General features: G+C 44.4%; 1 protein-coding gene across 1 annotated transcript; it reads right to left on the minus strand.

The window, feature by feature from the left end:
* Positions 1 to 212: 212 nt before the first annotated feature.
* Positions 213 to 11,444, minus strand: LOC117546830 (caspase-7-like). The gene is made up of 4 exons (XM_034217188.1): positions 10,598 to 11,444; positions 4,304 to 4,467; positions 3,043 to 3,169; positions 213 to 607 (listed from the first exon to the last, which is right to left on the minus strand). The coding sequence occupies exons 1-4, from the start codon at positions 10,815 to 10,817 to the stop codon at positions 375 to 377; spliced, it is 744 nt and encodes a 247-aa protein (XP_034073079.1). The 5' UTR covers positions 10,818 to 11,444; the 3' UTR covers positions 213 to 374.
* Positions 11,445 to 12,484: the final 1,040 nt, after the last annotated feature.

Raw genomic sequence — 12,484 nt, forward strand, 5'->3', positions numbered from 1 at the left:
TGGTACAAGTTGAAGCGTTTGTTTGAACACTTTGCAGGAGGCAGGGACTTGCTTTCAAGCAGAACAGAAACTAACTTAGAGGAGTGTTCACGTGTTCGGCGTAATGACGTACAACGACCTCCACGACTTCTGTAGTCCTATTCAGCCACTTGGTAACAACCATCGTTTCTCAGACACGTCCACTCTTCAGAAATCACCAGTGGGGTCACTGCTGATGGATTTAATGTCGTAGAACCAAACGTGATCCGTCTCTTCAACGTGTCTCAACCACAGACCTTATTTCCTCAAAAATCCCATTGGCTCTGAGACGAGGGAACAGGAAGTGGTGAAATGCTGACTCACTTCCGGGTTTTAGGACTCGATCCTGCACCACTCTATTGCATGGAGGCGAACGGGAACACTTCTCTGGTTAGTCGAGTCAGGAAGCACGGCATCTCCTTCTTCCCGGCCAGAGAGCCTCCTTGGGCCTGGAAGGTGAAGGCCACGCTGTGAGAGAGACGGGTCATCAGGCGGGTCAGCTCCATCTCACGGTTTCCTTCCTCCTGCAGCAAGCGGCAGAAAGTCTGCAGGAAGACCGAGCCCAGAGGGTGCATGAAGGCTCCGTACCCTGAGGAGAGGAGGAGGGAGGACGTCAGACCAGGAAACACTATAAAGGAACTACAGCACGGTCACATGACTTCACGCCACCACCGCTAAGCTAAAGATGGCTAATGTTGGGCTATAAAGAAACTACAGCACGGTCGCATGACTTCACGTCACCACCGCTAAGCTAAAGGAGGCTAATGTTGGGCTATAAAGGAACTACAGCACGGTCACATGACTTCACGTCACCACCGCTAAGCTAAAGGAGGCTAATGTTGGGCTATAGAGGAACTACAGCACGGTCACATGACTTCACGTCACCTCCGCTAAGCTAAAGGTGGCTAATGATGGGCTATAAATGAACTACAGCACGGTCACATGACTTCACGTCACCACCGCTAAGCTAAAGGTGGCTAATGTTGGGCTATAAAGAAACTACAGCACGGTCGCATGACTTCACGTCACCACCGCTAAGCTAAAGGTGGCTAATGATGGGCTATAAAGGATTTACAGCACGGTCACATGACTTCACGTCACCACCGCTAAGCTAAAGGAGGCTAATATTGGGCTATAAAGGATTTACAGCACGGTCACATGACTTCACGTCACCACCGCTAAGCTAAAGGCGGCTAATGTTGGTCTATAAAGGAACTACAGCACGGTCACATGACTTCACGCCACCACCGCTAAGCTAAAGGTGGCTAATGTTGGGCTATAAAGAAACTACAGCACGGTCGCATGACTTCACGTCACCACCGCTAAGCTAAAGGAGGCTAATGTTGGGCTATAAAGGAACTACAGCACGGTCGCATGACTTCACGTCACCACCGCTAAGCTAAAGGAGGCTAATGTTGGGCTATAGAGGAACTACAGCACGGTCACATGACTTCACGTCACCTCCGCTAAGCTAAAGGTGGCTAATGATGGGCTATAAATGAACTACAGCACGGTCACATGACTTCACGTCACCACCGCTAAGCTAAAGGTGGCTAATGTTGGGCTATAAAGAAACTACAGCACGGTCGCATGACTTCACGTCACCACCGCTAAGCTAAAGGTGGCTAATGATGGGCTATAAAGGAACTACAGCACGGTCACATGACATCACGTCACCACCGCTAAGCTAAAGGAGGCTAATGTTGGGCTATGAAGGAACTACAGCACGGTCACATGACTTCACGTCACCACCGCTAAGCTAAAGGCGGCTAATGTTGGGCTATAAAGGATTTACAGCACGGTCACATGACTTCACGTCACCACCGCTAAGCTAAAGGAGGCTAATGTTGGGCTATAAAGGATTTACAGCACGGTCACATGACTTCACGTCACCACCGCTAAGCTAAAGGCGGCTAATGTTGGTCTATAAAGGAACTACAGCACGGTCACATGACTTCACGCCACCACCGCTAAGCTAAAGGTGGCTAATGTTGGGCTATAAAGAAACTACAGCACGGTCGCATGACTTCACGTCACCACCGCTAAGCTAAAGGAGGCTAATGTTGGGCTATAAAGGAACTACAGCACGGTCACATGACTTCACGTCACCACCGCTAAGCTAAAGGAGGCTAATGTTGGGCTATAGAGGAACTACAGCACGGTCACATGACTTCACGTCACCTCCGCTAAGCTAAAGGTGGCTAATGATGGGCTATAAATGAACTACAGCACGGTCACATGACTTCACGTCACCACCGCTAAGCTAAAGGTGGCTAATGTTGGGCTATAAAGAAACTACAGCACGGTCGCATGACTTCACGTCACCACCGCTAAGCTAAAGGTGGCTAATGATGGGCTATAAAGGAACTACAGCACGGTCACATGACATCACGTCACCACCGCTAAGCTAAAGGAGGCTAATGTTGGGCTATGAAGGAACTACAGCACGGTCACATGACTTCACGTCACCACCGCTAAGCTAAAGGTGGCTATCGTTGGGCTATAAAGGATTTACAGCACGGTCACATGACTTCACGTCACCACCGCTAAGCTAAAGGAGGCTAATGTTGGGCTATAAAGGATTTACAGCACGGTCACATGACTTCACGTCACCACCGCTAAGCTAAAGGCGGCTAATGTTGGTCTATAAAGGAACTACAGCACGGTCACATGACTTCACGTCACCACCGCTAAGCTAAAGGAGGCTAATGTTGGGCTATAAAGGAACTGCAGCACGGTCACATGACTTCACGTCACCACCGCTAAGCTAAAGGCGGCTAATGTTGGTCTATAAAGGAACTACAGCACGGTCACATGACTTCACGTCACCACCGCTAAGCTAAAGGAGGCTAATGTTGGGCTATAAAAGAACTGCAGCACGGTCACATGAATTCACGTCACCACCGCTAAGCTAAAGGAGGCTAATGTTGGGCTATAAAGGAACTACAGCACGGTCACATGACTTCACGTCACCACCGCTAAGCTAAAGGCGGCTAATGTTGGTACAGTACAGGTGCAGTTTACCTGGAGCCGTGGCGTACATCACAGCTGTGTCTATGGGAACAGAGAGATGTTGAGTGAAGCTGCACTCGCTGCTGTCAGTGACTGAGTCCACCTCCACGCCGTCATCCAGAGCGCCCCCCCGACACGCCTGCAGGGAAACACTGTCATTTGATTTATTTTGAATGTGTAAAACAATAATACAAAAAATAAATAATGAAATGAAACATGAGAATCATGATACCGTACAAAAATACGACTGACTTACAAATGATATATAAACAAATGATCTACTTAATTACACATTCGAGAAGGGTTGGGAAGAAGTTATTAAAAACAATTGTTATTGAAAAACAAACAAAACAAAATCATAAAAACAACAAATAAATAAACAAACAAATACATGGAAGAGGAAAATGGTAATCAAGAAAAGATAAAATAACAAACCAAATACATAAATAAACCTTAAACACCCAATTATGATTAAACAATTCCATCCCTGTATCTTGTGAACATCATGTCCTTATACCTTTTTGTATTCTCCTCTGAGAGTCAATGAAACCTAACCCTGTTGTCATGTTCGTTCCTTCCCTCTTACTCTGGTGGTCCTGGTTTTAACTGCTCTTATAGAAACACAAAACCATATTGTATTGTCTATATCATTTGTATCTGTGTATATAAGTCCCTTTGTGAGGGCAACAAATAAATAAAAAGTTGGTCACAAAAAAGAAAAGAAACACAAAACCATGAATCATCACTGAATGTTATTTAATTCCCTTTTAAACTCTAGTTCACATGAAGAACTGCAGTGAATATACAAAGAAGAGACACTCAAATGTATTCAAAATGAACCTTTTCTCGATGTGTGTGTGCTCTCTGATGGATGGACATAATTTACGGTTAGCCATGCATTTCCTATGGGGGTCATTTTCGACCATGAACACCATAATTCAATGAAAGTGGCTATCAGCAATTGTGTATGTTTAAATGCCTCCTGTGGAGTATATCTGAAGGCCTTGAAGCAATCAAATATAAAACACAATATTTATGATCGATGGAAACACGGTCAGATTTGACCCGAACACGACACGGGTTAAAGAACTGGATTTATCTCCAGAAGCAGCGAGATGTAGCTGCTGATAGACAGTAACTGAGAAATCGGTTTCATCTACTACCGATGAAGATGTTCTGTGTGTGTGTGTGTGTGTGTGTGTGTGTGTGTGTGTGTGTGTGTGTGTGTGTGTGTGTGTGTGTGTGTGTGTGTGTGTGTGTGTCCTGTAGAGACCTGTATCAGGAACACTTTGGCCTTTTCCTCAAAGCACTCGTTGTCGAAGTAATTGTAAATGCGTGACAGAAGGACAGGTTTCCCATCAGCCCCGAACACACAGCCCTCGTCACCGTGAGACGACAAGACGGCGAGAAAACAATCCTTAACAGGGCGCCTGCTCTCTGCACACACACACACACACACACACACACACACACACACACACACACACGGTTAAACAATGCAGAAAGTATGCAATAATTACAGGACAGGATGTATGCTTGCTCTCTGTCAGTAAGGTGTGAGTGTGCGTGTGCGTGGGTGTGGGTGTGGGTGTGTGTATGTTGTGCAAGTATGTACATGACTGTGTCAGTGATGATGCAACATATACATATCTTGATGACAAGTACTTTTCCTCAACTCACGACAGAACATGCCATAATATAAAAAAATAACAATAGATTATAATAATATTTAAACAAATTAAAACAATAATATAATAATTATTATAATTCTAATAAATTAAATAAAAAACATGCCATTATGTTTTGCGAGGGAAAAAAATAACAACAAATAAATAATAATTAAAACAAATCAAATCACATTATTTACAGATTAAAACCAGTTATATAATATATATTTTATATAATAATAATCTACCATAGACACATAATTTAAATGTATACATATATTGCAGTTTCCAGGTTATACTAACTGTCATTAAAGTGTACAGCTGAGTGTTTACTCATTAAGCTTCATATACATTATACTTCATATTCACACGAGACATTTTCTGCTAATGACCTGCCTTACGGTTCAGTCTCTGAGCGATAACACACACAGCTGATAAACTGTTTATTATCTGGGTGTGTGTCACAAAGTGTGTGTGTGTCTTGGTGTGTATGCTTCAGCAAACACATCAAGGACACACAAAGACCAAGAGTCACAAAACAGTAAAACTTGATGATCAAGAGTTTTACATAATACTTTATATAATTATTAACTATGGAAAATGTCAGGTTTTACTTTCATTTGCATTATATAACCTGAGGATCTATTTCTAGGGATATTAAGTACGGAGGCCTACAGGTGCTGACGTGCTAGAAACTCTTCCATCAGGAGGAAGACGCTGCAGCTTCAGAAAGGATGCAGATAAAAAAACACAAAGGTTCCACATGAAGAAACATCTTCAGCAACTTGACAACACATGCAGCGTTTAGAGAACATTTAGCAACTTGAGGAGACATGGCAGCGTTTACTAAAAGCTGCAGAAACCAAACGCTGCAAGAAGCTCAAACACAACGGAGACCAGGGGACACTAAAGAGTGACGCACACAGCTGGGAAACCAGGGGACACTAAAGAGTGACGCACACAGCTGGGAGACCAGGGGACACTAAAGAGTGACGCACACAGCTGGGAGACCAGGGGACACTAAAGAGTGACGCGCACAGCTGGGAGACCAGGGGACACTAAAGAGTGACGCACACAGCTGGGAGACCAGGGGACACTAAAGTGTGATGCACACAGCTGGGAGACCAGGGGACACTAAAGAGTGACGCACACAGCTGGGAGACCAGGGGACCCTAAAGAGTGACGCACACAGCTGGGAGACCAGGGGACACTAAAGAGTGACGCGCACAGCTGGGAGACCAGGGGACACTAAAGAGTGACGCACACAGCTGGGAGACCAGGGGACAAAGAGTGACGCACACAGCTGGGAGACCAGGGGACACTAAAGAGTGACGCACACAGCTGGGAGACCAGGGGACACTAAAGTGTGACGCACACAGCTGGGAGACATGGGGACACTAAAGTGTGACGCACACAGCTGGGAGACCAGGGGACACTAAAGAGTGACGCACACAGCTGGGAGACCAGGGGACACTAAAGAGTGACGCCCACAGCTGGGAGACCAGGGGACACTAAAGAGTGACGCACACAGCTGGGAGACCAGGGGACACTAAAGAGTGACGCACACAGCTGGGAGACCAGGGGACACTAAAGAGTGACGCACACAACTGGGAGACCAGGGGACACTAAAGAGTGACGCACACAGCTGGGAGACCAGGGGACACTAAAAAGTGACGCACACAGCTGGAAGACCAGGGGACACTAAAGAGTGACGCACACAACTGGGAGACCAGGGGACACTAAAGAGTGACGCACACAGCTGGAAGACCAGGGGACACTAAAGTGTGACGCACACAGCTGGAGACCAGGGGACACTAAAGAGTGACACACACAGCTGGGAGACCAGGGGACAATAAAGAGTGACGCACACAGCTGGGAGACCAGGGGACACTAAAGAATGACGCACACAGCTGGGAGACCAGGGGACACTAAAGAGTGACGCACACAGCTGGGAGACCAGGGGACACTAAAGAGTGACGCACACAACTGGGAGACCAGGGGACACTAAAGAGTGACGCACACAGCTGGGAGACCAGGGGACACTAAAGAGTGACACACACAACTGGGAGACCAGGGGACACTAAAGAGTGACGCACACAGCTGGGAGACCAGGGGACACTAAAGAGTGACGCACACAACTGGGAGACCAGGGGACACTAAAGAGTGACGCACACAGCTGGAAGACCAGGGGACACTAAAGTGTGAAGCACACAGCTGGAGACCAGGGGACACTAAAGAGTGACACACACAGCTGGGAAACCAGGGGACACTAAAGTGTGACGCACACAGCTGGGAGACCAGGGGACACTAAAGAGTGACGCACACAGCTGGGAGACCAGGGGACACTAAAGAGTGATGTACACAGCTGGGACGGAGCGCTTGGTGACGTTCAGGATTATAAAACTGATCAACTGTCTCTGTTGTTGGAAATGTACCATTAAATGTTTTATGGTTTTATTTTAACTATGTGATCACATGACTCATTCTGATGTTACTGCTGATCTGCTGTAAGCTAGCTAGCTAACGTAGCTAACCTGGTCATTTCAGATATCCTGACAAACACAGTTATGAGACGACTGACTCTGAGACAGTTGTTCAGCTTTATAATCCTGAACGTCACCTAATATCAATTCAAACACCATAACACAATTCCATCAGATTAATGATAAAAACCTAGAGGACATTATTCAACTTCTGAAATCCTCCTCTTGCTGCCTTGATATTATTCCAACAGGATTTTTCAAAGATGTTTTGCCTTGCATGGCCTCAGATCTACTTCATATAGTAAACAAGTCTCTTCACTCAGGTATTTTTCCACAGGCCCTGAAAACTGCAGTCATTAAACCGCTCTTAAAAAAGAATAATCTAGATGCTTCAGTAATGAACAATTACAGGCCCATATCAAACCTCCCATTTCTAGGTAAAATCATTCAAAAAGGTTGTTTTTCAACAGTTGAGTAATTTCTTGCATTTAAATAACTGTTTCGATGTGTTCCAGTCAGGCTTTCGTCCAAACCACAGCACTGAGACTGCTCTTGTAAAGGTCTTTAATGACATCCACTTAAACACAGACAGTGGCAGAACTTCAGTGTTAGTATTATTAGATCTCAGTGCTGCGTTTGACACTGTTGACCACAACATATTACTCGACCGACTAGAAAACTGGGTGGGACTTTCGGAAACAGTTCTGAATTGGTTTGAATCCTACTTAAAGGACAGAAACAACTTTGTTTCTATAGGTAAATACACATCTGAGTTGACAAATAAGACATGTGGGGTTCCTCAAGGCTCCATCTTGGGGCCTCTTCTCTTTAACATCTACATGCTACCACTGGCTCAGATAATGAAAAACAACAAAATAAGATGAGACTATTCTCCAATTCAAACACTGAGTAAGTGCATTGAACAAATCAATGACTGGATGTGTCAGAACTTTCTCCAATTAAACAAAGATAAAACTGATGTAATGGTTTTTGGAGCCAAGGCAGAACGTATAAAAGTTAGCGCTGAGCTTCAGTGTGCAATGTTCAAAACAACAGATAAAGCCAGAAATCTAGGTGTAGTCATGGACTCTGACCTGAGTTTCAACAGTCACATTCAAACAGTTACTAAATCAGCCTACTATCACCTAAAGAATATATCTAGGATTAAAATGTCCATGCTTTTATCTTCAGTAGACTGGACTACTGCAATGGTGTCTTCACAGGTCTCACTAAAACATCTATTAGGAAGCTGCAGCTGATTCAGAACGCCGCTGCTCGAGTCCTCACTAACACTAAGAAAGTGGATCACATCACTCCTGTTCTGAAGTCTTTACACTGGCTTCCTGTGTGTCAAAGAATAGATTTCTAAATACTGCTGCTGGTTTATAAAGCACTGAATGGTTTAGGCCCAAAATAAATGTCTGACCTCCTGCTAAATGATTAACCATCCAGATCTCTCAGGTCTTCAGGGACTGGTCAGCTTTCTGTCCCCAGAGTCAGAACTAAACATGGAGAAGCAGCGTTCAGTTATTATCAGTGGCGACTGGTCATTAGGGGCAGGTGGGGCACAGCCCACCTAGTGTCAGCAGAAAGTATTAAAAATAATGATTACAACAAAATCCAAAAAATAAATTAAAAAATATATAAAATATATTTTAAGATCATGTTTAATCATCTGATTCGTCTGTACATTGCTGTTTTAGTCTGTGTTCTTCTAATTAGTGTCTACAGTGTGTGCCTATTGAGCTGTTTAGAGCCATGTGGGACAAAACCCGATCCTGCCCCTCCCTCTCCCTGTCTAAGTGAACGGTGACTGTAAAAACTACACTGCGCATGCTCAGAATATTTTCCTATTTAATGTGTGTGGCAAAAAATTAATGACCATAGGGGCATAGAGCTGCCATCCCCACCATACGTCATCTCACATCATTCAGAGCTGATTGGCTGTAAGTACGTGTGCCGCGAAAAGTGTGGTGTGTGAAGAGGAGACGAGAGAGCTGCAGTGAGGCGTCCTAAAACCCAGAAGCAAGCTGCGCATGGCTTCCCTCCACAAAAAAGCAATAGAGATTTTTGTCCAGAAGGATAGGTAAATGGACTCAATCTTCAAGTCAAGGTAAGACCACCATTTTATTGAAAATGGGATCTTACTAAGAGAGAACAATTCAATATTTAAATGATCAAATTAAATTGTTTGGGTATCCTTTTGTTGAACTGTCTGTTTAAAATTAATTGAAGCATCAGACAAAAAAAGCTTTTGAAAATAATATTATATTTTGATTTAGGTCAAAATATAATATTTGTAAACCTGAAGAGTCAGTGCCAGTGCCTCGCCAGCTATGAACCTCACTGCAGAAGCTTATAGACATCTAAGTTTTTTGTGCCCCACCACTTTTGTACATATAAAAACGCCACTGGTTATTATGCTCCAAATATCTGGAACAAACTCCCAGAAACCTGCAGGTTGCAACTCTGACTACTTTTAAATCCAGACAAAATACTTTTCTTTTTGCCGCTGCTTTTAATTGAACTATTCACATCTTAAACTGCACTGTATCTTTTATCCATGTATTTTTTCTTTTAATGTTTATTTTATTAGCTTTTCTTTTTAATGACTAATTTTAAATGCCATTTTCTTAATGTCTTTCGTTTTTTGTAAAGCACTTTGAATTGCCTTGTGTTGAAAGGTGCTATATAAATAAACTTGCCTTGCCTTGCCTTGCCTTGCCTTGCCTTGCCTTGCCTTGCCTTGCCTTGCCTTGCCTTGCCTTGCCTTGCCTTGCCTTGCCTTGCCTTGCCTTGCCTTGCCTTGCCTTGCCTTGCCTTGCCTTGCCTTGCCTTGCCTTGCCTTGCCTTGCCTTGCCTTGCCTTGCCTTGCCTTGCCTTGCCTTGCCTTGCCTTGCCTTGCCTTGCCTTGCCTTGCCTTGCCTTGCCTTGCCTTGCCTTGCCTTGCCTTGCCTTGCCTTGCCTTGCCTTGCCTTGCCTTGCCTTATGTGTGTGTGTGTGTGTGTGTGTGTGTGTGTTAGGCAGAGGTTGTTACCTTCATGAGTCTTTATAAACTTAGTATGTGTGTGAGCGTCTTACCTTCCAGAGTCTCAATACATTAAGTCTAACTGTGTGTGTGTGCGTGTTATTCAGTATGTGTGTGTGTGTGTGTGTGTGTGTGTGTGTGTGTGTGTGTGTGTGTGTGTGTGTGTTACCTTCCTGAATCTCTATCAGAATCAGAAACGGACACTAAAGAGTGACGCACACAGCTGGTTGACATGTACGAGGAATTTGACTTGATGTCATGGTGCATAACTATACATTAAGTCTGACTGTGTGTGTGTGTTATTCATTATGTTTTTTGTGTGTGTTTGTGGGTGTCTGAATGTGTGTGTGTGTGTGTGTGTGTGTGTGTGTGTGTGTGTGTGTGTGTACCTTCCAGGAACAGCTGGTAGATCTGGTCCCCGCTCAGGTCGCTGTGGATCTCCACTCTGAAGCCCAGCTTGCTGAGCGTTCTGTGGAGTTTCTTGGTGTCTCTCTGGGCTCCAGGCCTCCTCCCGAGCCTCACCCCGGGGTCAAACTGTGCCACGGACACCAGCACGGCCCTGTTACTCCCCCCCACCCTGCTCTCCCTCAGTCCTGCCCCCAGCAACATCCTCCGTCTTCTCCTGGGACTCTCTGCTGTTTGCTGTGCGGAAAAGTGTGTTCAGGAGTCAGTGTGTGTCTCTGCAGGCACACCATGAGTCACGGCGCTCTGCAGGTTGTTGCACGAGGAGACATGTGTCACAGCGTTACATAACGTTGTTTTTTTCCCCGCACATGCACGTCTTCCTCAGGTGTTTCCACATGATGACTCAGCGCCTCACCGGAGTAACAGGCTCTCTGTGAGGAGCTCATAAAACAAATATATATATTTTAAATCCGTGTTCATCCTGCACTCTCTTACACTAATTACATTGGACAGGCATCTGCGTTCATTCAAACAGACGCCCTTTTTTGACGGCAGATAACTGATTCATCTGGAAAGACAAGAAGTCAGCGGGGGCTTTCAAAGAGCTGTCACAATAAAGGACAGAAAGTGCAGTCTACTGCTTTGGATTTAACTTTCCGTAAAAACTACAAACTACATTTATCTTTGTAATCGTGTCTGTCATTAGAATAAAAAGTGAGGGGAAGGGAGTTCACTTTAGGCTTGCATAAGGAAGTCTAAGGTGCAACCAGTAACTGTTATATAACTTTTAATCAGGAAATCTCATTGAGCTAAAGAGTATGTACGGTGGCCAATAGGCGCAAACGAAAAAACCAAACAGTTTCCATCAGGAGAAACGTGCTGCAGCTTCAGAAACGATGCAAATATAAAAACACAAATCTTCAACAACTTACGCAGGATTGACTGATATTTAGATTGTAATTTTCCACTTCTACCAGATAACAGATTCAACCAGAACATCACCTCAACTCTTGTCCTCGAGCTTTCATCGAAGAACATGAAACAAAAACAAGAAAAGGTTTTGATTCAATAAAAGAAAGGTTTTGTCTGTTTTTATAAACTACAGGTCAGATAGTCGCAGCTAAAGTACTATCAGGACAGACATGCCGTTATCCTCACAACAGTTTTGAAAAGCTTTAGTTTGGTGTCAGAATGTGGAACAACTAAAACAAGAGGAGAAAACTGAATAACATTTGAAATGCGGGGAATGTGGCTACATGGCCGTCTTTCGGGGAAATGTGAGAGGAAATGGAGCCAAAGACACGTCATGTCCTCAAACACAGATCACTGAGATCTGGAAGCCTCACAGTGTTATAGCACTGGTGACTCTGATTCATATCTATTGGTTACACTCACTCACTGTGTACGATAAAATACCTTAAGCTCCACTGTTGCTATGTCACAAAGTCTAAACAGACAATGATTGTAGGTCATGGTGCAACAGACTGGTTAATGGACTGCATTTCTATCACGCTTTTCCAGTGTTTACCCTCTTGGCGCAGCATTTCACGATTCACACAATTCATAAAGCAGAAGCTGCTCAGAGAAACTAACACATATTGGCCATGCCATCAAGGCAAACTTGGGGATCAAACCCCCAACCTTTCTATTGGTAGACAGCGACTCTACATCACAGCCCCAGTCGCCCAAACTGCTGTCTGGACAACCTCAACTCTAGACATTAGATCCATCTCTGTGCAGCAGACTCAAGATATCAAATGTTCAGATCAGAAGTTTAAAAACCTACAGCATGGCTTTGAGATGAGTCCAAAACCCAAAGATTACCTGATAACCCCAACGCTTCAAAGTTTTCACTGATGATGAGATAAACA

Source organism: Gymnodraco acuticeps, unplaced genomic scaffold (genome assembly GCF_902827175.1).
Source record: "Gymnodraco acuticeps unplaced genomic scaffold, fGymAcu1.1, whole genome shotgun sequence".
Taxonomy (NCBI): domain Eukaryota; kingdom Metazoa; phylum Chordata; class Actinopteri; order Perciformes; family Bathydraconidae; genus Gymnodraco; species Gymnodraco acuticeps.